The sequence below is a fragment of the Lampetra fluviatilis genome, chromosome 26, assembly GCF_964198595.1.
Source record: "Lampetra fluviatilis chromosome 26, kcLamFluv1.1, whole genome shotgun sequence".
Classification (NCBI taxonomy): domain Eukaryota; kingdom Metazoa; phylum Chordata; class Hyperoartia; order Petromyzontiformes; family Petromyzontidae; genus Lampetra; species Lampetra fluviatilis.
This window is the reverse complement of record NC_136300.1, coordinates 5,035,570-5,062,104: the sequence shown is the minus strand read 5'-3', so window position 1 is coordinate 5,062,104 and position 26,535 is coordinate 5,035,570. Positions and strand designations below refer to the sequence as shown.

Below are 26,535 nucleotides of genomic sequence, written 5' to 3'. Positions count from 1 at the left end.
GATGACTTTGACCGTGAAACAATGATGGATGGTAGATGGTCACAAAGGATGGCATGGTAAGCAAGTGCCCCCAAAGATCAATAAATAGAGGATAAACTAGAACATTGGACAACATCTTATGCTGGACAGACCTGGAACTCTTAGCAATGTAGGAACGTAGCTTGAGATAAAACCGAGTGGAAACGCTCACGTGTAGACTGACAACTGATTTCTTTAGAACTGCTTTTTGAGTTTCGTTTGTTGTCCTTCCCCAGCACCTTCAATTAGCACTGTTGGCTACGTACGGCGTGAAAGAAGTTCAACACACATACAAGAAGAAGAAGAAAACATTTGGAAAAATCTCGCAGAGTCAGCAACGCTGGTGGGCCTCACCCTGTCACACTCACCATTTCGAGGGCAGCTGACAGACGCCGCACAGGAAGAGCCCCGGTGGCGGATCCCACGTCGCGGCAGAGAAGAGTCGCCAGGTGATCGCCCGGCATGCCGTCCCGTGGCGCTGCCTCCTTCTCCGCGCCAAAGCTGGGCCTCCGGGCCAACCCCGGCACCTGCCCCCACTTGCTCATGAAGCCATCTGCTCGCTCTCGCTCCAGCTCCAACTCCATCTCCGCCTGGAGCTGCCTCTCCAGCTCCCTGCCTCTCTCCAGCTCCACGTCCGCGCCTCTGCCCGCCTCCCTGTCGGCGGGGGAGTCGACGTCGCGCGCCGTGGGGTCCGGCACGCCGGCTTGATGCAGGCAGGCCCTCAGCATCTCCAGGTGCTCCCGCAGGGTCTGGTTATCGCCGACGGCGCGGTCCTTCTCCATCTGGATCTGGTGGAGCTCCCTCTCCAGGCCGTCGAGACGCTGCTTCAGTTGACGGTTCTCGTCCCGCGATTCGTTTCTCTCCGTGCGCGCCTGCGGTTGTGGAGGGAAACGCAAGTGGAGGTCTGGCCATGTGGCTCGAGGTGGAGGGGTGTGGAGGGGTATGGGGGGGGTAGTGCTCACGTGAGGGCACCGAGCCAAGCGCTACAGAGATAGTTGGTTCGAATTCCATGTTTTGGCAAAGCTGTGATTGAACTGGGTCGTCACGTCGTAGTGAGTTCATGGTTGCAGCATTGGCACCAATGACCCCACAACAAAAACAAAAGGTGCCATTTGAATATTCTCTGGGTCTTTCGGTAAAGTCACATAGATAAGTTCAAAGAAAATAACAACAAAAATAACAAAAAACTGCGACATTTCCATTACAACACAAGCGATCGTCATCAGGAGAAAAAAAGACGATGACGATCGCTTGTGTTGTGATCGGAACGTCGTCGTTTTTTGCTATTTTTGTTGTTATTTTCTTTGAACCTATCTACGTGACTTTACCGAAAGACCCAAAGAATGTGAATTCCTGCAGTCACGAACGCTTTAAGTCAAGATAAAAGGTCCCATTGTATGAAATTGTGGTTGTTCATTTTCATTTGGCTCTTTCTAGCTCTGAAGGTTGAAACGTTTTTGACATTCAACGAAGACTCGAGGCAGGGGGAATTCGGAATGCTATCTTCACGGGCGATTCTCTGCGGTCCGCAAGGCCGTCGTGCAGGTATGACGTTGTCTCACAAAACACCGTCCCAGTAAAGGTTCAACATTCGGCCAACTTTGACCATGTGCTTCAAAACCCCTGGACAACGTTCCACGTTTGTTGGGATACTGTTTACTGCACGGTGGTCTGTGAATAACAATTTGAGGGCTGACAGTGTTTCCCAGGCCCAGAGGGGATGGGAACCACTGCTCCGACACCCAGGCGGCGTGCCGCTCTCTGTGGGAACTCTGGAAGAAAGTTCTCGCGTCTTAAGACATGGCAACGATTAGAACTGGAATGTCATTGGAGAAAGTAGCAACAGCAAACAAAAACCTTACAAGCTCACCAATTTGAATTCATATAGTCAACAACCGCCATTCGCCACTAAGTGGCGGTGGTGTTACCACGGCGCTTGTGCCAGGCTAGGTGCACGTTTGAGGTCATGTGAAGTGTCGAAGGCTCGCTGGCAGGAGGACACGGGACAGACCCAGTTGCCGTGAGTCAGCATGCACACGCACGCAGATTCCTAAATCACTTCATAGACTTCACATCCAAGTGGTGGAACCGAACACGTTGTTTAGACTGACACCATCACAGACCGTGCACACGTGTGAATTAAAAAACATCAAACCCTGCGGCTACTGTCATTATTAAATTAGCGTCTAGTCAGTTCGCGCTTCTTTTGGAGAAGGCGATTTTCTGTAATTAAAATGTGGCTCGTGATCAAGACGCAGCAATTACATGGAGAGGCTGTCTCCAGGGTGTGGGTTTACATTTTTGCTCGGGGTAATTGTCAGCTGTAAACACACTCGGCAAATTTTGTGAACAGTGAAGCATCACAAAACGTGCAATTTGCATTTACACTTCAACTGCAACACGGAGCTAGATAATGGTGAACTAATTTTTGTTGATGGGTTTCTTCCTGTAATTCACATCATTTACATCCAAAAAACTATTCGCAACTTAAGGGAAATACTTTTACAATTAAATGCTCTTACTTTTCACTCACACACAGCGGTCCTTAATTATTTTTTCTGTCTCCACCTAAATAGTAAATTGATTAAATCAATCCTATTCTGTCCCATCTGTTCTGTCTCATCTGTATTGTCTGATTGTCCGTCTCATCTGCTCTGTCTGGCCTGTCCAGTCTGTATCTAAATATATGCACTCGCATATATTTAGATATTTGTCCCATGCATCGTAAGTGATTGATTTATTAACACACTGTTTGACGCACGTAATGTAACTGCGGTGAATTGTTACAAGCTAATAACTACTATCCCTCCGTGTCCGGGAACATGAGGATTGCCTGACGAGTCCCGCATCATCTGGTGGGAAGTCAACAGTGGCAGCGCTACGAAGAGATAAAGGTACCATGGTGGCAAGATGTTAACTACCTTGCCTGGTATACAGGAGGTCGTGGGTTCGATCCCGACCCTGACGCATATATATCTGGTGTTTGCATGTTCCCCCCTTAGTCGTGTGGGTATTTCTCCGGGTCCTCCGGTTTTTCCCTCCACATTTAGAAGCAAGCGTTTAGAGTATTTGGCTGATATAAATTTCCACATGACAAGCCACTTAATTGGGCTATTCTCTGTGGCCAGGTCGCTTTTGAAAAGATAACTATTTCGATCACTGGGCCTTACCTAGTAAAATGGAAAATATAGTTTAAATAAAATAAAATTTTGATTTAAAGCTTTCGTGACTGCAGGGATTCATCTTCTTGGTTCTTTCGGTAAAGTCACGTAGAAGGGAAATAATAAAATAATAAAAATAAAACATAATAAAACATATTATTTTATTATTTCCCTTCTACGTGACTTTACCGAAAGAACCAAGAAGATAAAATAAAATTGTTTAGTTAGTTTTATATATGGATGCGTGTGTCTGTCCCAAACACAGAAATATGGCATTTGCATTTCTGGCTCCGTACCCAAATGTCAGTGCACAGCAGCACCACTCTGGATTACATCGATACTCTGGGTGACAGACAGAGATGGCTGTATTGCTCAGAAGTCAAGACCACTGATCCTGCACTGCCGAGACCCTGGGTTCAATGGCAAGCAGCCACCCGTTATTAAAAGTGGTTTCTCAAGTGCAGCGAGTTGATGGCCTCAGCCCGGTCGCCGATGACTGCACGAACAAAAATCCCATTAAGATAAATGTCCACATTATTTCGCAAAATCCCAGCTTTGAGAATTCAAGCAAGAATGCCGTTGGTTTGGCTGTCATGCGACGGGCTCATAGCAGAGCACGTAGGGAGGTGTAACCACGACTGTGTAAATAATAAAATGGCTATTTTAAGGATATTTCTGAATTAATGAGATAATGTCTTCTGCGGGCCGCTCCCTGGCGCACAGCCCTCTGTGACATTTCCCAATAGATTCATCATTTTTTGACATGACATCAATAGCACGCAAAAAAAAGAGTTAAAAAACGCTCAGGACCAAATAATGATCGAATGTACTTCATAATTATCCGGGTATTAATCATATTTGTTGATTAACATAGCATTGAGTCACTGTCTATAGACATCAGTGTAATGTGTGGTCTGCAGTGCAATACCTAACCCCCATCCATCCCTGTCACACACCACCTCCAGACAATCTGAGATCAACCGCAGCCAGAATAGTACTGTAGCCACGACGCCTCAAAATTCTTCTACCACCACTGCTGTCACAATCATCGTTATCCTCATCATCATCAGCTACGACCTATCCACTGCTGGATGAAGGTCTCCCCAAGCCATTGCCATCGCTCAGACTCATGGCGAGTATTTTCACCAATCCGCGTTGACCGGCGTGGTGAAGTACGGTCACATATCTCGCCCCCCCCTCCCCCAAATGGGAAGCCTTATGATTACTTGAACGTAGTGACACTGACTGTAATTCCTTAAAATTACAAATGACAGCGTACGAGGCCGCCCAGAAGCCTTGCAGCACCAACTAAAACCCCACGGACAAACACGCGACTGACCTTTCCCCACTTCTCGCGCCAGCTCGAGGCACAGTCCGACCACCAGCGCATGGTCTTCTCCATCTGCATGGCGCGCGTGCGGGCCTCCTCCAACTCCTTCTCCCGCTCCCTCTCCCTCTCCCGCTCTCGCTCCCTCTCCTTGTCGTCGGCCACCCGCTGCTGGGCCGCCACGGCCGCCACCGCCGCGGAGGTCGTGGCGCCGCTCGCCCGGCCGTGCGTGAGCCGCCGCGGCCTCTGCTCGCCGGGGCTCCTCCTCTGCCTCCGCGCCTCCTCGCCGTTGTTGTTCTCGTGCGGGAAGGCCTCGTGGCCTCGCGGCGCCGGGTCCTCCTCTTCCTCCCCGTCGTCCAGCATTTGCCGCTCGCTACCCTCACCGTAGCCAAACAGCTTCTGCGCCACCTGACTCGAAGGGCTTTTGGGCCTAGGTCCATGCACCAACTGCTGCTGCTGCAACTGCTGCTGCTGCTGCAACTGCTGCTGCTGCTGCTGCAGGCTCAGCAGACTCTGGCTCTGGTTGGAGCGCCGGGGGCTCTGGGAGCGCTCGCTCGGCCTCTGCGGGCCGACAAACTCGACGGCCGTGCCCTGCAGGTTCACGGCGAGCGGGAGCATCAGGCTCTTTTTCACGTTCTGGTTGGACTGGACGCCGTGGCCCTGCACGAACGCCTGCGAGCCCTGGCAAGAGGCGACCGCGGGCCCGCCGAAGAGGCTCTGGTTGCCCTGCTGGATCTGCACAAGGTTCTGCACCGGCTGGCCCGAGCTGTGCGAGCGCTGGTGCCGGCCCCGAGCCCCCGGCACGCCGGGGCCAGAGTCGGGCAGCGGCTGCACCTGGCAGAGGCGCTGGCGCGACTGGCTAAAGCTGCGCGGCCTCGCGACGTCGCCGGCGAAGCACTCGTCCAGGCCCCACGGGTACCCGGCCTGCGTCTGCGGGCACGAGAAGGGCGGGTGGTGCCCTTGGATCACCGCGGCGCCTCCGCCCCCGCCGCCGCCGCCGCCGCCCCCGCCGCCGCCTCTGCCCGGTTGCCCCGGCACGTTGAGCGCGCCTGACTGCAGCTGGTTGAGGTTGAGGAGGTTGTGGTTGAGCACGCTGGAGATGGGCGGGGGATCCTGGCCCCGGTGCAGGTCCAGCTGCCGCCCGAGGCCGCCCGACTGCTGGCCACGGCTGCGGTTGAAGGACGAGCCGTGGTTGTCGAGGTGCAGCTTCTGCAGGAGGCTGCTGAGCATGCTGCTCTTTTTGGGCGGCGCGCCGCTCTCCTTGGAGCGAGATGCGCCCGAGCGATGCATCTCGGGGATGCACGGAAGGAGCCTCAACTCCTGTCCGCAGTGGGCGTCTTGCTAGGAGGCTGGGTCGTCCTCTGGTTTTCCTCCTCCTCCTCAACGGCTTTCCTTGTTTCACCGCTTTTCCCGTTTGAATTGCGCTTGTCCTCGCAAGGCGTTAATTATTTTCGGGCTCGAATGTTGGCCGACGGCACCTGCACGAGAGTGTGAAAAATACAGCTGTCATCACGTGTGCTCGCGTGCTCCTGGAAGGCCAAGAGCTGAATCATCAAAAGCATACACAGTTCTCTGACAAAAAAAACTGAATGAAATTGTGGTCGCTCAGCTTCGCTGACAAAATTCAAGTCGTCAAGATGCATTTTCGTTCAACAATGTATTACGCATTTTAAATTGGAATCAAAATGCTCCGTTGGTTATTATTGACGTACACAGTTCTAAACGTATTCACATTAGAAATGTAACCACGGTGGTACTATTTATTTAACTACACTCATACTCGGCTATAAAATACCATAGTCACGGAACAAATTACGTCTCAATCCAAGACAAAACTGACGTGAAGAAACGTGGACCCATTAGCCTCCTATCACACGTGTGTAAATTGTTGACGGAGATTAGTGAAAACTGTCCGCTCTCTCCGAACCCATTGTATACAAAACAAGACAAATTCCTTGGAGGAAAAAAAAACCCCAAAAAATTTCCACAAACAATACGAACACGAAAACACAATGAAGAACAGCACTATTCCTACAAAACAATACCACAGTTTTGGCCAAGTTATCCTTAACATTATTTTTTTATGCAGCAGCAAACCTGCTCTCTCTCCGGCTGAACCGAGGCAGCAAAGTGAGACATCCAACAAAGGCCAAGAAGTCGCAACAGACGCTAATAACTGGCACAAGCCTCATGGGCACACACACACACACGCGCGCGCGGGCACACACATGCAAACGCACGCGAAGGTGCATCCACTCGCTCACTCCCAAACCAAACACCCCTCTCCACCCACTGCCTGGGGCGTAACGGACACCACACGCCCACCCCGAGGCAGCAGTTCCCTTAAATTATTCACGAGGCCCACGCGCCGGGATCACTTCTCGCGCTCGCGCACAGAAAGGAAAGAGTCAAGCGGGCGCCATGAATATTTGAATGAACGTGCGCTCGTCACCCCCGCCACGCACACGAGAAGGAGGTTTTGGTGCTCACGGCGACGGTGGAAATGCTACACCCCCCACCCTCCCCTCCTGTCCGGGACACCTGGGACGGCTGAATTACTTTATCTAACGGCTTCTAGCTCTTCTCAAAGTGTGTATAAAATATTATACAGAAATATTTTTTGCAAAACCGTGTCACATATCATGGGTTTATCGTCACCAATTAAATATTTCCTGGGGTATGAAATTCGTATATTTTTTTAAATATAAACCAGGTAATGCGTTTATAAGCAGTGTTAGGATGTACAAACAAACAAGATGGCACAGTCAAATGCTTTACACCTGGAAGTTACCGAATGTTTGCGGGCAAAAAGTGCGAGAAAGTGGTGAACATTTGAACGTCTCCCTTGCGTTCAGGGATGCCGCAATGCTCGGCCTAGTTGGCACGACGTCACTTAAACCAGACGGCCGGCTTTCGAAAACGACCTTTCCTGGTGTGCACCGCATGGGCCACTGAATGAAGCGGATAGTTTTTCACAAGAATCCACTCCGAGTTCCGTGTTCACCCCCCCCCCCCGACGCATGCCCCATGCACAGAAACCCAGGTTCGCATTCGAGGCGAGTCACAAACGTCTTCATTAAACCAGGTGACGACTCCCAAAGGCCGATTGTTTGTAACGTCAAGCGACACTTGTTGGATCGTGCGCGCGGTGGCCCTCGGCACAAACTCCGAGCAGAAAGCTTGGCATAAAAAAAACAAGCAGCTAAGTGAACATGTATTAAACATGCTACCGAATGTACGTGGTGGAAAGAAAAACAAAGTTTAATCGATACCAATGTAACTCCATAACAGGTTTTTTTTGTTGTTGAGTTAGATCGCGTAAACATAAATTTGTCGTTAAACCCGTCACCACCCGACACCTGTGTAGCGTTAAATTTGCTTTCATACAACCATCAGCTAAGGGTAGTTAGGTATACTCCAGTGAGCTGAGAGTTTCAGAAAATTGGGGACATTTACGGTGCAGAGCGCTGGTTCTGTGGAACACATTCCACAAGAGGCTCCATTCACAGTGACCCTGTACCGAACTTGGCAAATTACAGAGCCTGTCACGGCCAACACGGCCGATTCTGTTACACCGCTGCAAACGACTTTTTTTTTAAGCCAACTTTGCAGCAACAATTTTGAGAAACACTTTTTAAAGAAAACTGTGTTCCAACTAGATTTCAAGTAAAAATGAGAAAAGTGAAAGTACAACAGTTGGGTAATGCTTTCTCACGGGAAAATAATCAATGTTTTCAGATTTCGTTTTTTTTTTATACAGCGGACAGAAAATCCAGTGTGACCTCTGCAGTTAACGATGCACCATTGCCATTTTGTTACAGTACAGAACACGCTTGTGAGAGACGTGGAATGGCAAAGTAGTAATGTAGGTGTGCAAGAAAAGTCTCCCGTGGCCTCACTGGAAAGAAGTCTGGGAAAATGTTGCTTTGGCTGAACATACACATTGGCCTTTATCCCAAAAAACGTGATTTATTTCATGTTATTTTTTTTTAGATTTTGGAAAGAAAAAAAAAATTCGTGCCTGAAACGGTTTTCCAACAATAAAACCCCAAGGACTGCTGTAAAGTGACCAAATATTTTTAAAATAAATAAATATTCCGACTCGACAAACTCCACGTTGAACTCATTACACACACACACAGACACGAACGCGGCACGTACGTGTCCTGTGGTCACACATCACCCACATTCTTGCCTAACTAAAACTTGATTTTATACAGTGGCCCATTCACACGACGGCTCACAGCCCAACGCTTGACACACCCCTTAATGAATACAATTGAATAAAACCCTTAACAAATAAAACCACGAATAGAGGGACCCGAATAAAAAAATCCTCCCGACTTAGTTTGTGCAGCAGCTCACAGGGGATGGTAGTTACACTCTAAAAAACTGCTATATTTCGATTTAAAGCTTTCGTGACTGCAGGGATTCATCTTCTTGGTTCTTTCGGTAAAGTCACGTGGAAGGGAAATAGTAAAAATAAAACATAATAAAATAGAATTGTTTTAAAGTCACGTAGAAGGGAAATAATAAAATAATAAAACATTATTCAATTTTATTATGTTTTCTTTTTATTATTTTATTATTTCACTCCTACGTGACTTCACCGAAAGAACCAAGAAGATGAATCCCTGCAGTCATGAAAGCTTTAAATCGAAATATAGCAGTTTTGTTAGAGTGTAACTACCATCCCCTGTGAGCTGCTGCACAAACTAAGACAGGAGGATTTTTTTTATTCGGTTTCCTTTATTGTATTATGTTTTATTTTTATTATTTTATTATTTCCCTCCTTCGTGACTTTACCGAAAGAACCAAGAAGAAAAACAACCTGCTGTGTTAAATATCACAACCTGGCCCAGAACAATATTCTTAGGTTTTTTTCGGTAAAGTCACGTAGGTAAAACATCAAAATTAATGAAAATAAAATAAAAACAAAAATCACGACGTTTCGGAGGCAACACAAGTCTCCGTCATCAGGTGGGACCGTCACAGCCAGATTAGCTGCATCAAGTGAGGCAATGATTCAAGATGTAATCCCTTAAAAGCGAGTTGAGGGGGGAGGAGAGGGAAGGGGGAGCTCATCAGAATATGGTAGCCAATGATACGTTCCATTCATTACCAAAAAAACCTAAGAATATGATTCCTTGCAGTCACGAAAGCTTCAAATCTAGAATTAATGGCCCAGAACAAGTTTGATGGGGACCCAGGATTGGCATAGTTTTTTAGGGCCCCTCTCTGCCTATTTATTTTTTCCCCTTACCTGTTCCACCATCACCCATGCTCAATGACAAACACGGTTATTTCAGTTGCAAATATTTAAGTCAGATACACGAATTTTTAAACTAATAGGGTTTTTCCCCTTTTTTCTGGCAACAAAACTGACACCTTTTGCAAGGAATCATGCTTACATTAACCACACTACTTGCAGTAAAATGCAAACAAAAAACAATACTCTGATAATAATTATCAGAGAATTGTTTAATAATTATCAGAGTATTGTTTTTTGTTTGCATTTGACTGCAAGTATTGTGGTTAATGTAAGCATGATTATCAGAGTTTTTGTTTGCATTTGACTGCAAGTATTGTGGTTAATGTAAGCATGATTCCTTGCAAAAGGTGTCAGTTTTGTTGCCAGAAAAAAGGGGAAAATCCCTATTAGTATATTGTGGTACTGGCAAAGGAGGTCCCATGACAAATTTTTAAGCTAAGTTAAAGTTAAAACGAACAAAACTCTTCTAATGTCAACACAACTGGTAGCAATACACATCGTGATGCGATGGCTTGAATGACAGGATTGCCTTTCAACCATTATAAAGTGGTACCGTGTATACTTTCTTACAGGGCCCTCAAAATCAAAGACTCTGGGCTGCAGCCCCTAAAAGTCCCTCGGTTAATCCGGCCCTAATCACCATTACACATGAACCAGGTAGAGATAAAGGTGATACTGGACTCCCAAGTGAAAGCAAACATTTAGGACACAATCCACACTACAAGGATTAGGGCCTGCTGTCTGCACCTGCTTTGCACGCAGCCAGCTGCCTGCTCAGGTTACAAGTGAATGGGGGCTTCATAAGGTCTTGGTCTGGTGAGCAGTGAGGAAGCCTTGAAGGCGTGCGGTTTGTCGGTCCCCCGATATACAACACGATATATTTGGCGTAATGGGCAACGCGGGGCTTTGGGCTTCACCGTCGACAGATATCAGTCTGCCAGCTGGGACCCTCGGAAAATTCGAGGACCCGGATCGCAAATTGACGTTGGAGATGGAAGGGGGCGTTTGTTCCCACTGGCACGCGCTCATGAAAAATGGAGGCAATAACAACAGCCTCCTCGCCACGAGCGTGGATGACCAAACTAAATGTCGCAATGTTTGGGCTTTGAAAAGAACTCGAGCCTAGGAATTCTTTACCTTTATGTCAGATGACATTCTTTGCGACAGCAAATGCCTAACGTGTGCGCTTGGCTACCCGGGATATGGTGGACTCTATAGCTGGCCCGCTAAGCATTCCTCAATCAATCAATCATCCAAACAAGTGAAGACTTCAAGTCAACACCTCTTTTCATTATTACAGCACAGGTCTGCATTGTGCAGTAATCCGCCGTGCCTTTGTGTATTGTTGAAGAGCAATGTAACACTGTTGGCTTTGCAAGTAATGGTTCTTTTATTTTGGCTGTGTGATCCTTTGGCATTTGCAGTGAATTTCACACACACACGCATGCACGCACTCACAATTCTAAAACACGACTGCACACACATGGCCACGCACACACACACTCACACACACACTCACACACCAATACTACTATTAAAATACACTCACCCACTTTAAGAAATTATTCTATCCATGTGACTTAGCAGGACAAAGTTCCAGGCACTAACCCAACAACACAAACGATCTTTGTTGAGCATTTGGCAAAAACATTTTTTTATGTAATTAATCTTGTATTGAAGAACAAAATTCAAAACGGCAGGACACTGTCCCACTCGCTTAGCAACACAAAAGGGCGACCCCGTGCCCGATATAAAGATGTTGCATTCACACCTACCGATCAAGTCCGACAACTCTCACTGATTCGTGCTGCGGCTGAGTGACGGGCTAATGGTGTGGAAAGAAAACCGCATCAGAAATGTCACCACACCGTGCCAAAGCCTGCGCAAGGCATGGCAGGTCCCCTGCGATGAAATCCTCAATTACTTGCGAGCCCTCATTCACGAGACCACGAAATTACGTGCGGCAGAGTGATGATAGCCGTGACGACCGCGGCAATAATTAAACAACCAAAGTTGCGTTTGTTCTACCTTTCCAGAGAGAGAGAGCGAGAGTGAAGCCGAGTTTTTTTGTTATCATGCTTTGGCATCTGTTTATTTTATTTTCAAGACGCATACACTGGGTATGTCCATGGAGATTCGTCACTCTCAACAACAGGGACATCTTCGCCCCCAGTTGGGAAGACTACATTTGAGGATTAGACAGGCATTTGCTGATCATACCAAGAGGTGGATGTATCCACTGCATCGCTAAGTATACGTGGCTCTCTTCCATACCAATGACAAATTAAGAACAGCCCACGTTGCAACGGTGGTCACTGGTCTCAAACTTGTTGACCACATGCTGTAGTAACGCCACTGCCCGCTTCCATTCGTCTCTGGCAGTGCTTTAGAGATATTCAACCAGCTACTCCTGAAGCCACACGCTGGCTCACTGACCAACCTCGACATCAGTGCCGCATTAAGTTAGTGCGGGGCATGTGTGGCATATGTTATAAAGGGTGCCTAAAATAAAAATAAAAATACAAATATTAAAAACACAAATTTTTACTTGCATAGTAAAGTAATTGTATTTTTTCATTTGCTATACAGCCAGATAATACGACAAATCGCTAACCTTAAACACCCAGTCGTTCTTAAAAGTTGAAGGCAGTATAGGACTATAGTAATAGAGCAAGTGCAGAATCACTGAACCGGAATTCATAGCTTGAAAGCATTTAGCGCGGGGCCCTTGAAAGTGCGGGGCCCGTAGCATATGTAGCTACTTTTGCAACTGGGATAATCTGTCACTGCTCGACATGAACACGTTATAAACGTTGCCGATCAACTCTTCACCGCGTGCAAGAAGGGCACTAGGGGCACGAGTACAGGTTGGTGGGAGAGTAAAACGAGACAATCGGGGAGCTACTTAAATATATACGTGTTTGGACACGTAACAAATAATGCATTACGAATAAAGTTGTAAAATAACAGGCCATGTAACTCGTGTGGCAGCATCAGGTCTCGTTCTTAATCGCATTTCTCGACTGGTTGCGGCATCGCCTGGAAGAAAGGAAAAAAAACCCCAATGGCCATTTGTTTTTTGCCACTGAAAAAAAAACGATTGAGTAGGCAACTGGGAGACGCGTGGCTAAATGTATGGGCCACCTGCCACCACTGGTTACACTAACAATAGCGTATTTTGCGTGAATTCAGTCACAACGTGTTTAAATAATTAATATGATGAAATGCGTTTCAGTTTTTTTGCACAGTATACATGCGCATAGATAGAAAGGTGGTGCGGTGATATACGCAATATGATCTGCTACTCAGTCACCTGAGTTTGATTCCCGATGAAGGCTAACACCAGTGGCGAATGATATCTTCAACGGTTCTGGACCATGTGCAGGTGTGAGATATATAGTAGCAGCACTGGTCCATGAGGATCTGTGATGGCATGGGGAAACCTTCATCCAGCAGTGGATAAACAACAGCTGATGATGGTGCAGTAGCAGCTTCGGTGGCACTTTGACCATGGCCCCGTACACAGGGGCCAATCCTTGTACTTCAGAATCAGAATCAAATAATGTATTTGAACTGGAGGAATCCGATGATCTATGAAGCTCTTTTCCAGTTGGACATCTTCTACACTTACATTTGGTTCTCGAGTTAAAGCAGAATGACACATTGACAATCGACAACACATCAACGAGCATGATGCTGAATTAAATAATATTATAATTCAACCATCCATCAGTGTCGGGTCACATTCTCTCAAGTAACCAACTTTCATTTCTTTTTAGGAAAGTGCACGTTCTCCTTTTCCATTCCCGATGCAACCGCTCATCGTGCGCGCACACTGCGTACTGTGTTTGGTTCTGGGTTTAAAAGCGTAGCAACAAACACTAAATCCAGAGCCGTGGGATCGTTTTTTGTTTTATGAACGTAAACAGCGAGGCTGCTGACGATACGGCAGCGGTGTTTTTCAAAAGCCCCCATTGTAAACTCGTCCTCAACAATCCGCCGTTCTCTATTGTGAGAACGGCACGAGGCCTCCTCGGTCGCTATAAATACCGGGGCACTGTATAAGATCCCCCGCCGCCGCCACCACCACCACCACGGCCACCTCTCCCACCCCCAGGGTTAAATGCAACGGGGGCCCCCCAAATTTCCATCGCGCGCAGGAGGAGCGGAGAGGGAACCGCCCAGCGCGAACACGCGTGGCGGGCGCCGTGCGACTTCATTGCATTGCGTGGCAGTCGTCCCAACAGCGACAACGACAACTCAAAAGGAAACCCTCGCCAAGTGCCTCCTGCGCTCGTATTAACGAGGCCAGGGGGGGGGGGGGCGCCTCGCGTTTCGGACAATTTAAAAACGGCACCGGCCCTCCGAAGCTCGATTAAGGCTGGCCATTTATTTCACGCTACGTTTAGATTACAGGATGTTGATATAGCCACGAGATGCGTATATATACAATACGTGCAGCAAATAACAAAAAAAACATGTATCATTAATATGAATGGCAGTTATGTACTTATTGAGGAGCCTCAATATTTTTTTTCTTTTCAACGTGTATGTTCAACTTCTTTTGCACCGTACGTAGCCAACCACGCTACGGCGTGTTTCGTCATTTATGGGCGCTGTGCATGCGGAGAAACCCCCCATGCGTACGAGGGGATGAACGGGTTCACAACCCACTTACTGCGATGGCATCTCCCGTGACCCTCTTTGCGCATCTTCGGGTTTGGCAGGTCCACCTGTGATCCACCAACCTTTGCTTCAAAAACTGCTGGGGCACGGGCTTGAGCCACTACACCTCTAAAACTAAACAATGTTTTTGTTATTTTACCAGGAAAAGCCCACCGAGATGTACAAGTTATTTTTCAGAAGCGACCTGGCCATGAATGATGGCTCAACGAAGTGGCTTGTCACGTGGAAATTTATAGCAGCCAAATACCCTAAACGCACGTTGATCCTAAATGTGTGTGGGGGAGGGGGGGCGAAACCGGAGGACCCGGAGGAAAATCCACGCAACCACGGAGAGAACGTGCAACACTACGGGATCGAACCCACGACCTCTTGTAAACCAGGCGAAGTAGTTGACATCTCGACACTGCGGTGCCCTAGAATAGCAACACAGTTGTCGAGTGTGCAGGCAGTGCAATTGCACCGGGACCCACGGGCCGGAAGAACTCAGGCGCCAGGCTATGAATCGCGGGGGGGAGGAGGGGATAAATTGTACTGGGCTCCCTGCCCGCCCCCCCCATTTAATTTTTTTGACACTGGGACCCATGCCAATAAAACTATGCCACTGGTGTCGTGGAAAAAAAAGTTAAGTACAAGTGTATTGAACGTAATCAAGCTGCACCGTGTGTGCATATATCCAGTACTGTACACGTCGTAATACGTTCATGCCAAACTTGTGCTCGGGCTCGCTGGGTTAGAGGTCAATTTTGTTTCATGGCAACTGGTACAACTCCCCCAAAACAGCAATTATTCACGTTTTAGAACAGCACCACAGTCAAAGCCGCAGACTTTCACTCTAATTGCACTGCCGCGTGGCTATATTTGCAACCCACCAAGGGTTAAAATAACAACACAATGCACGGTTGTTTTTTTTTGTCGCTGTTGAATGAATAATAAACACACGCCGATCAGAATAATGCACGTTATCAGCAGAAGTGGCGTCAAGTATAATGCTGCCATTGTATCTGCGTGGGATAGAGTTGGCAGTTGTGTTTGGTCGGGATTACAGTTTTTGTTTCCACACAGATGTGTCTTTAGAGTTACGGTGCGATGGGTTATAGTTCCAAAGGGAGGTCAAAAAACCCTGAGAAGAAGACGCCTTGACTCACAAAAGAGTGGTGGCATTCTGAAATGCCACCTCATTTATTTATTACTGATTACTTTAATAGGGTGAGTAATGCTGCATCTGTTCACCGTTTAATATAACTTCTTAAGCCCACGATGCGTGCGTAATAATGGATGTTTTTCGTATTTGTGTGGGCTTTATGTAATGGGTAAACAACAATCCAGAAGAGAGGGTCAGAAGTGGTGGTCACAGTGTCAATCGGTGTTACCCTCAGGGCTTACCTTAAGGAGTGACTCTCACGAGTTACCCTAAGGAGTTACCCTAAGGGGTTACCCTAAGGCGTTACCTTAAATAATTACCATCATGACTTACTGTCAGGCGTTAACCTCAGGAGCTACCCTCAGGGGTTACCCTTGGGAGTTACCCTCAGCCCACTGTGCACGTGGCCACTGTGGAAGGATGTGTCACTCAAACGCTGGCGTTGCCATAGGATTACCGCCTTTAGATGCAAAGGAGGTCACTGCCCCTGGGGACAGACTGCATGACGAGGACACAACCATTCACCGCAATGGTAGCAATGATTCAACTCTCGATTTAAATCGTGATCATGCATCACGAAAAACATCATCGTATTGCCGAGGACAGGGGAATTGAAGGTTGGGTGGACAATTCCACCTCTGCTCCTTATAACGTAGACTAGAATATAAATCATCGGTGACCATTGCAAACAATAATATCAAACTCACCAAGCTTGAAGCGTATATTTAAGCTGGGTTGGAGGGGGGAAGAAGAGCGCCTTGACAAAATAATTTGCATATCAATAGGAATGTAGCATATTTATGGGAAATGCGTAGGAGGTGGGCGGGGGGTTTCAAAGTCATATTATGCCCGTGCATTATGAAGGATTAACAGCTTCAAAGGGAGGGGATGGGGGTAGCATTAACAAAGGGAAGGAATGTTAATAGTATGTAGCTGCAGTTACTAAACAAGGACGGCTGCTTGCGTTGTGGCCGAAACGTCGTGAGAATTATTTTATTATGTTTTATTTTTAATATCAAACTCGTTGATCTTCAACTTGCAAAACGTGCTGACAAGGCCCTGGTTGTTTCGAGTTAGATCAGGGACCAAGGGTTCAGTGAGGCTAGGAATTGTGAAGAGCAGATATTGGTTCACTTTTCCTTTGGGTCATAATTCTGGGTCAGCCTTCGTGTTAAAGTCAGAGGCAGGACAGCGAGTGAGATCAAAGAGTGTTGGGCCATTCTGACTCGGATCTGCTCCAAGGTTTATTTTGAACATTATTCAGGAGAGCGCGCGAATAGCTCCGTCAACCCTCCGTTGGAGGTCAAGGCTTTCTACCCTCTCTCGTCCAGTTGCACCCGACATCCTCTACCCCCTCCTTTCATCCCCAAACACATTCTTTGCCAGCAAAAAAGGGAGGCAATTTGCAGCGTTAATGATCAGGAGTCCTCAACAAGCTCCAGCCGCAGAGTTAAATTACACGTGTGGGGGATGGGACGGGGGGAGGGGGCCGGCGGTGTGGGGGGGGGAGTAACAACCGCCTCCTTTTGAATATCACATGCCAGGCGTTTGAAAAAATGAGCGTGATTTATGTGACAGAACCTTCCGGTTTGGTGCTTTTTCCTCCATGAAACGCCCGGTTTCATTACCGACTCTGCGGCAGCGCCCCGTCCCACACTAACCCCCCCCCCCCGCGTGTTGCGAGTGGCTTTCGGAGAGGAGCCCGGCGAATGTTGCGCCGAAAGTGAGCCGAGCGGTAGCGGCAGCGGCGCTGTCCGGCGTGGCGTGGCGCTGTTCCGGAGCAGCCGGGGCGATGCCGAACGCGAGAGCGAGTCGCGGACTCACGTATCGCACGCACGGACTCACGCGTCGCACGTGTCTCCAGTCTCTGCGTGTTGGTGGTGGCTCCGAACCTGGAGACCCAAGTTCGATTCCCGCTTAACAGCCGACGCCAGTGACGATTATCGTCTGAGCCGGTTCTGGGCCTCCCCCTAGGTCGACTCGGCCTCAAATGAGTATCCTGGTGCGGTGTGTGTAAAACATCGCCACTCGGGAGACAAAGGCGGCCGGGCGTGGCGCTGGCCACTCACACCCTCGTGTGCCGTGCTGGCCTTAATTTGTGCGAGCCAAGACCACTTGCCCCAACAGTCTGTTAAAGTTACACGGGGGATTTTTTAAAAATCTTTGCGTGTAAACGCATGGGTGTATGTGCGTGTGTTTTTTTGTGGGCGCATGTGCACAGCATGGGATTGCACGAAATAATTTTTTTTGAAACCTTGAGACTGGCGTTGAAGAATGGTTCTGGACAAAACCGCAAAAAACATCTATCGCACGCCCGTGTTGCTGCCCACCTCAACCCCACCAAGGCCTGCAAAATGCATCTCAATTGAGCGGCCGGCAATATGTACCAAACGTGGCGGATGAACGGAGGAAACAATGGAATGAACGTCAATAAATAACCGCGTGCAACGTTCCCACGGATTGATAGCGCAATAACCGCAAGACCGCTCGTTGCCAAGGTGCGTTGGTGGCCTTGTGGGTAGCCGGCACCGCACTGGCCCACCGTTACATCCCGCCCGACCGTCTTCTCCCCCGACGCTGTCACTTTCTTACACTCTTACGCGTCACGCAGTTTCGCACTGAAGGTTTTCATCAATGTGGCCATCGTTTGTTTTTTTTCTAGGGCGCCTCTGTGGCCCCTCGTATTATATTGGCACTGGGTGTTTTTTTTCCCACTCGCCTATGTGTGTTTGCGTTTCATTAATGACCATCAAATACCTCGTTAGTTAGTTGTGTGATATTCCTGAAGGACCCTATTTTTTGTCTTTTGATTGTACTGCTGCTGCTGTGGTCACGCAGCACCACAGATTCACCTTGTAAAAGATCTGGCCAACTGGCGAAACGGAAACCATCCACGTAACAATTCCAATAAACTCTAAACACCAGACAACATTTCAGGCCGAGTTGATGCATGTGAGGCTCTGTCCCACAGCATGGTGTGAAGTAAAGTGGCAGGAACGAGAGTACTACGACACTTAGGTGTATCAAGACATCCTCCTCCTGGGCAAGAGCTGTGTTGTTTCCATGGATTCCCACCTGGGTTAAATAAAGCATTCGATCGATGGACGACTGAGCATGCGAGGAGTGCAATGTTCACTCGAAAACAGTAACAATGAATTAGAAACAAATGAATCAGATCGGAAATTTTGAAAAATCTGAAACTTTTATCGGAACTACGTCCGATGGCATATAAGCAGCAATGCTGTCGAGAACACTGGAACTTCCACATGTCACCGGTTCGATCTCCCGGCATGGCAGCGGAAACAATGGGGCAAGTTTTCTCAAATCCCCACCCCGCCTCTCTCCACCCAGCAGAGAAAAAAAATTGTCTCTACAGTTAGTCAGTCAGCAGCTCTCACATGTGGTGGGGTAAAAATGGGGGGTGGGGGGTGCAACTCCCACCTCCTCTGAGATGTCTAGCCAGCGTGGAGAAGTAGGCCAAATACCCCTCCTCTAGAGGGTGGCTCCTGAGAGCTCCCCTCTAGTGGAGGCCCTTCTGTCAGCAGGGGCGTGAGCGAGCAAGTGAAGGAGATTTTCACTTTGACCATATACACGCATGAGAGCATTTAATTTGCTTGGAAGATTGCACTGCAGCTTGCGATGAAGCAAGGCGCGCTGTAAGATTTACGGCGCTTGTAGAAGGCGTGTATGCTGAAGTGTAAGCTCACAAAAGATGTTTATTTAGAAAGTGCTGACAAAGCACATGCCCCAGTGCATTCTGCATGTCTCTTAGCAATGACATTATATAGGCAGCGAGAGAAATGCATGGGAACCGCTCGATTTTATCTGCGAAAGTTGCATATGTATTTGCGGCAATTCAGTTTCAACAGCCGAGAAATATACACTCCAAGTGTGAATTAATGGACTCAACTACTTGCAAGTAATCAGATCGTAACTGATGCATTCATCAGACAAAAGACTGTGGGCTAAAACTCTCAAGTGAATATTTTATTTCTCAGCAGTACGTAATAAATATACACTTTCCAGATATTCGCTGTGCAGTGCTGTATTTAAGCGGTCTTCTTTTTTTCCTTCGGTCGTCACAAGCAAACAAACGCGCGAACTTTCACTTCGTACAAAATCCGAAATAGGAGCCTCACTTTTAGATTTTTCAAACGGGGGGGGGGGGGTGGACAGATTTTTTTTTATTGGTCATCGCCATGACTACAGAATGAGAAGGTTTTTTCTTGTTGATTCTGGCCGTTTAACAAAATATTTATTCAAATGTTGGGAGGTTACCGTATACTTTAAACAGCTGCAATCACCCTTCCCCAACCCTACGACAAATCCCGCCACTGTTTTTATTCATTTCCTGTACCGCGCGAGCTGCATTAAATACAATTTGGGGAGGGGAAATAACCGACACTCTTCCACTAAGTTTTTTTGGTGCAACAACCAATCACAGGCTCTTGACTTCAGTACTTTTCTTTGAAAGCGCCGTCACACACGGTGAAATTGTTATTAAATATTGCACCCATCAGCATTCTATGAGAACCCCTTGCAGAGTTGCACTGCGTACGAGAGTATTACACATCAGCAGTTGAACAAAGCATCGATTCATAGATTAATATTGAGTCTTATCATCGCCATGCATGCATCGAATCGCAAATTGCCGTTTTTTAACAGGTATATTGTTATGTAATGGTATTTGTACACCCATGCAGCAACTCGGAGGGGCTATCATTCACCGCAATATATAAGTAAGATTGACCCTTGATTGCAATCGCAATAAATTACAGATACAATGTGGATTTACCCAAAGCATCTAAATGCATTCCACGTTGCCGGAAGCTTTTACATACAGGTGGGTGTATGCATATTATCTTGACTATTCATCAAAACTTGGGGTGAATTGCGCCTTATTTATACTCGATATCTACACTTCAATTTTTGCCATATTCCAGCGCCGCATAAAATGCAATAAATGTACGTGGTGGCCTTTTGTACGGATGAGCAAAACAAGAGCTCGTGGGACAAACCCAGAGAGGCACCCGGGACACACGTGAGCATGTTTACAAACAACATAAAAGTGGTGAAAGTCCGTCGAGACGCGGCCTCCGTAAGCCGAGCACACAATTGATAGAGCCCCATGGCTGCAGGTGTTAGTCACGTGAAAGCGTTGGAAGCGAACGACATGTGAAAAACAATAGTGTGCAATCCGACACGAATACTACACGGTCAACACGTGTGCCTTCACACACACACACACCTATTGTGAAAGGCAGGTGTGTGCAGTCACACCTTCTGCGACGGCAGGGTGCCAAGCCGACCCGATTTAAAACCTGGCAGCACGAGCGGGGTCAATACTTGGTGGACAAAGGCATGCACATGCAGGCAATCACGCACGCCTGTACAAAAGACAAAGATCCCCCCCCCCGTGTAGCCTGTAGCAGACTGTTGGAGCAAGTGTTGTTAGCGAGCACCTATGAAGGCCAGAACGGCACACGAGGGGGTGGGTGGCCAGAACCACGCCCGGCCGCCTTTGTCTCCCCAGTGGCGATGTTTACACACCGCACCAGGTACTCATTTGAGGCTGAGTCGACCTAAGAGAGCCCCAGGACCGGTTCAGATAATCATCACCGATGTTGGCCGTGAGCGGGAATCGAACTCGAGTCGCCAGGTTCGTAGCGCAGCGCGCTAACCGCTACACTGCCGCCCGTACACACACGCGCGCGCGCGCGCACCCACACACACACGCGCGCGCGCGCACCCACACACACACGCGCGCGCGCGCACCCACACACACACACACGCGCGCGCACCCACACACACACGCGCGCGCGCGCACCCACACACACACGCGCGCGCGCGCACCCACACACACACACACGCGCGCGCACCCACACACACACGCGCGCGCACCCACACACACACGCGCGCGCGCGCGCACCCACACACGCACCCACACATACACATGCTCGCGCGCGCGCACCCACACACACACGCGCGCGCGCACCCACACATACACATGCTCGCGCGCGCGCACCCACACACACAAGTGCCCCTGTATACACAGGAAACGGCCGGCACGCTCCTAACCCGATCCCTGGGCAGATGTGGAGAAATCCCACAGATGGCGCGTTTAATGTTCCGCTCCGCGGAGCATCGGACGGTGGAGAGGGCTCAAGGGTTCCTACTTTCACCGTTTCCGGCCTCTTTGCTCGCCTAAGCAAGAGGAATGTGCGCCCGACTGCTGGTCCAGCAAAACAAAATACAATCGGAAAGTTTCCTCGGTGGAAAAAGTCATGAAATGTATGGCATATCGTCGTGGAACTTGCTGTAATTTATTAGGCAATTTTATTATTGAATGCTGAGTTAAGGGCATGTGATCTGCATTTATTTCATACACAGTAGTGTATGGTGTTGTCCGTGGTATGATGTTAAACTGCATCTGGTGATGGTATCATCCGAAAAAAAAACCGTGGAGGAAGGCAAGAGCAGACCACCTCAATTATTCCTCCATAGGTATGGCTCAAGCACCTTCGCACGAAGGTCAGTGTCGCAAGGCGCAGATCAAGGAGTGAGAGTTGATGGGATGGAGGAAGCTTGAGCCATAGACCTGCTCACGGGAAGACAATTTAATACGAAAACGTGCTGTGATTGGAGTCACGTTTGTGTCGAGTCAAAAAGCTGCACTTTAATAATGGAATTAAGCAAGGATGCTTCTCGATTATGAATGTAGGCGCAGAGTATTCTAAACAGCTTGTGAAATAATAGGGTTCATAGAATGTGGCAAGAAAGCATTGTACAGGAGGTGTATTCAGACAGAAGAGACGATGATATGTGGGACGTGTGTAGGATGGAGGAGATGGGGCAAGGTTACCGAGACAGGCATGGGAGTGACCTACAGAGGTCTGTGACCTCGGGGAAGACCTAACGCCAGCTGTTGGCAATACTGAGGACTGTACGAACGGACCTTTGAGACCAGGTGTTGACTGCAATAACTATCGGATCTGGCAGAAGGAATACAGCAGCAAGGGAGTTGCGCGGTGGGATCACTTAGACAGACGGCGATGAGCTCATGTGTTGCTGTAACTAGTGGCCGAGACGTAGCTCACCTGCTACAGCAGCAGGTGTGTTTCCCAGCCACTAAAGTCACACATTCAAATCCCGGTCAGGGTCAACGCAGCACTTCAGTGTGTGGCGCTACGTGAGCGCCACACGTAACTCGGAACGCCACAGCGGCCGTTCTATTCAAAGACTCGGGCCTCACAATAGGAATGTGAAATTTAGGAAAACTTGCACAGGACCTCCAACAGACGTATGCACAGCCCACAATTCATTTGACACTTGATTCGTTCGGTGTAATGTGGCAGTTATTTTGAATACAGTAATGATAATTTCAGCCCTTTTGACAATCCACTGCCGGACGAGGGCCTTTCCAAGCTGTGACTGTTGTTTGATCATCCTTGGGACACTAATCACCGGTTCACATGTCACTCGCCACTGATGTTATCCACGGCCAGCGGTTGAACACAGGTCGCCCGGTTCAAAGGGCAGCGCACTATCCACTGTGCCACCAGCTGTGTTTATATTTACTTTAAATATACTTTTCAAAACGTATCGTGTTGTTTCGTGTAATTATCATCTTGTGATGCTGGGTAATCAGCGAATCACGTGGCCGGTGCAACAAAAGAGCCCGCGTCCCCTCCGAAAACATCAACCAGAATGCACCAGCTCTCGACAGATCTTGAAGGCTAAGCAGGTTGGAGCCTGGATAAAACTTGGATGGGTGACCACCATGAACAAAACTGGTTTTATAGGTGGCTGCGGGGTTACATTGTGGTCAGCAGAGGGCATTACAGCAGACACCCATTGTTGTACCGTCATTCAACGTGTCAATACTATGTTTGTATGTTGAACTTCTTTTGCACCGTACGTAGCCAACTGTGCTAATCGGAGGTGCGAGGAGGTAGGGGACGGACAAACCAACTCGCACTGACCAGCATGGTGAAGTATTAACCAGGTAAGTGCCACGACCCACACGGGGTGGGGGACGGCCTCATCCAGCAGTGCATTGACAAAAGAGTGAAAAGTCCTGCACGTCCACTCCGTGTATTGCTTACAGCCCACAAGGCAGGCGGCTCTTGCAGCAGAAAACGTACATTTGCAAAACATTAGCCAAATATGTTACCCGTGTTTTTGTAGCATTTTGGTACATGCCGTTAGAAATTCTTTTATCCCTGCAGGATTACACTTGCGTTTCTGCTTTTTAGCTTGAAAGGCTAGCTAGCACTCAATAAAATACTATTTAATACTGCCATGCACGTACATTGATTATTGTCTATACGATGATCGTACCGACAATAATCATCCATTTAGCACTGCACACGTACATAATGTTGGCACACATCTATTTGTATACACATGCATGTGTATGTTTATAAATGGCACACATGCATTCGTGCATGCAAGTGGCCGTCAACATGTTTTATGAATAAGGTATAGTAATCTTTTGTTAGTTTAGTATAAAGTAAAAAAAAATTCTGAAGCAGGTAAGAACTTAAGAGACAAGGGTGGTCTCATTTGCAAGAGTGACCTGGGGTATTAGTTTTCCAGCAGGGGGGCAGTGATTGGCATGTATAATCCCAACCAAATAATTTGCGAGCAATTTTCAAATATGGCAAACTTGGACCCCGATGCCCGCACACAGTGACCGACTTACAAATTACATCAGGGGATCTCTACGTTCACCATGAAGCAGATGGCATATATGATTATGATCATTACGCCCATTGTATTAATCAGGGCGGCCGTTGGATTCGAACCATGAACCTCCGCAACAACAAGCCGGCAAATGCGATACCACCAGGCCACGTCACCCCGAGTGTTCGAGGTCCTTTGTCATTTGCTATTCCTGTACAGGCAGCGTGAGAACAAATGCAGTGGCATTCATGGTGGCTACATTTAAAACCGTAGTCCTAAGCACGAACCTTTAACCATAGCTTCACCCCGTGCTTAAAAATAAAAACCAGGGTGCAATAAAAATATTGAATCACACTATTTATACGACGCATTCTTATTTGTGTGTGTTTTGTCATTACGTGGGGATCGGTGGTGCAACGGTCAGCGCGCTGCGCTACAAACCCAAGTTCTATTCCCGCTCACGGCCAACACCAGTGTCGATTATCTGAATCGGTCCTGGGCATCCCGAGGTCGAATCAGCCTCAAATTAGCACCTGATCCAATGTGTAAACATCGCCACTGAGGAGACAAAGGCAGCCAGGCGTGGTGCTGGCCACTCAACACCTCGTGTGCAATGCCGGCCTTCATAGGTGCTCGCAAACAGCAATTGTCCCAACAGTCTGTGAAGGCTATACGGGGGATCTTCGTCTCTGTTTTGTCATTAACAGGCTCTATGCTCCTGTCAGCAATTGCCCGGCACAAATATCATTCCAAAACAACAGACTGACAGGCAGCTAGGCAGGCAGACAGGTCATCACCTCTGCCAGCAGTACAGCTATTATCTACAGACCATAGCAAACACCCAAGGGATGCTGGGAGAGTGCCTCCGAGCAAACCAATCGCTGGTAGCCTTCCACCTCTGACTGGATCCAATGACCCCCACACATTGCCCTGGCAGTGTATCCAAGTGCTGGTGTGTAGAGGAACGCGCTTGTGTATGCCTGTGCCGTGTTTTGCACGTAGCCTCTCCGGAGAGGAAACGCCCAGCACAGCTCAAGGGCATCGAGTCTCAACAAGCAAATTACGAAGGGACAATTAAGTGATGCTCCACAATTAGCTACGACATTGGCACAGTGGCCAATCAGTTATAAAAGAGCTATGTGCCTGAACAATAATTGTGACTAGGAACCCCAGGAAACTGAGACCAACTCTGACCAAATGGTGTCCAGTTGAACTCATTTGTATCGTCTCGAAATCTCATTCCATTTCGAGCCGTTTGATAATGTCAGCACTGCAGCACCCGTTCCGGGCGGTGAAACATTTATAGTTTATTTTCTCCTTGAATTTACAGAGAGACATTTGCAAACTGCTTCTCTAAGGCAAATCAATACATCTTGGGAGACATAACCATGACCACCGCTGTGCAGCAAGGCACGGGAAATAATTGATAATGCCGACAGCAGACGTCATTCCGGTTTTTAGAGGTGGCTCGGTCCTTCCCCATTAGATGAGGCCATTGTCCTTAACATCATTGGGCTCTCACTCACATGGACTCAGAATTGCGAAATTATATTACAACACTGTACTTTGGCTCAAATATTTCACGAATGACCTCCTCCAGTTTCACTGCAGGCAGAAAATCAAAGCAATTGAATGGTTAACTTCACACAAAATGTCAGGAACAAGTATTCTGTGGTGCAGTAAAACTGGCTGATGTTTATAAATAATATCCCCACTTACAAAGACTAGCTAACATTTACAGTAAACATACATGCAGCATATACAAATTGAGTACGGCGTTTCTCTGGCGACTACAACTATTCTGGCATATCGCCCGAAGATGCGGGATGTAATTACCAGCGAAACGTCGTACTCAAATTATAAATGTTGTGGATTCACTCTTCAAACAAATCGGTGAGCTGAAGAAGTAACTAATTGGCGTTTTGTCAACGTGACACATTTTTTACTGATTGGCCGTGTCGGGTGGTGGACGGTTGTGACACATTTATAATAACGCGATCTAACCTAAAAACCTTTATTATGAATAATACTGGTCGCGAAAGCCTACGTGTTAAATTGACTAAAACCAGTTTCATCAGGGAATATCCAAAATTGTCTGATTCAGCCAATTGCCAAAATTGGAAATTTCCAGATGAATCTTGGCCGTACTTAATTGTATCGTGGGTTTGATCTCCAACACACCGGTGTGCTGAAGTCGTACCTAATTGGCACATTTTGTTCACGTGACAAACCTTACTAATTGGCT

General features: G+C 47.8%; 1 protein-coding gene across 1 annotated transcript in view; it reads right to left on the bottom strand.

The window, feature by feature from the left end:
• Window positions 1–26,535, bottom strand: part of LOC144942136 (uncharacterized) — a 70,618-nt gene that overhangs the window by 32,638 nt on the left and 11,445 nt on the right. The window contains exons 2-3 of the mRNA XM_078868896.1: window positions 4,519–5,984; window positions 387–890 (exon numbers count right to left, since the gene is read on the bottom strand). Of these exons, the coding sequence (XP_078725022.1) occupies window positions 387–890; window positions 4,519–5,796 (1,782 nt within the window). The 5' untranslated portion in view covers window positions 5,797–5,984. The remainder of the gene's footprint in view (window positions 1–386; window positions 891–4,518; window positions 5,985–26,535) is intronic.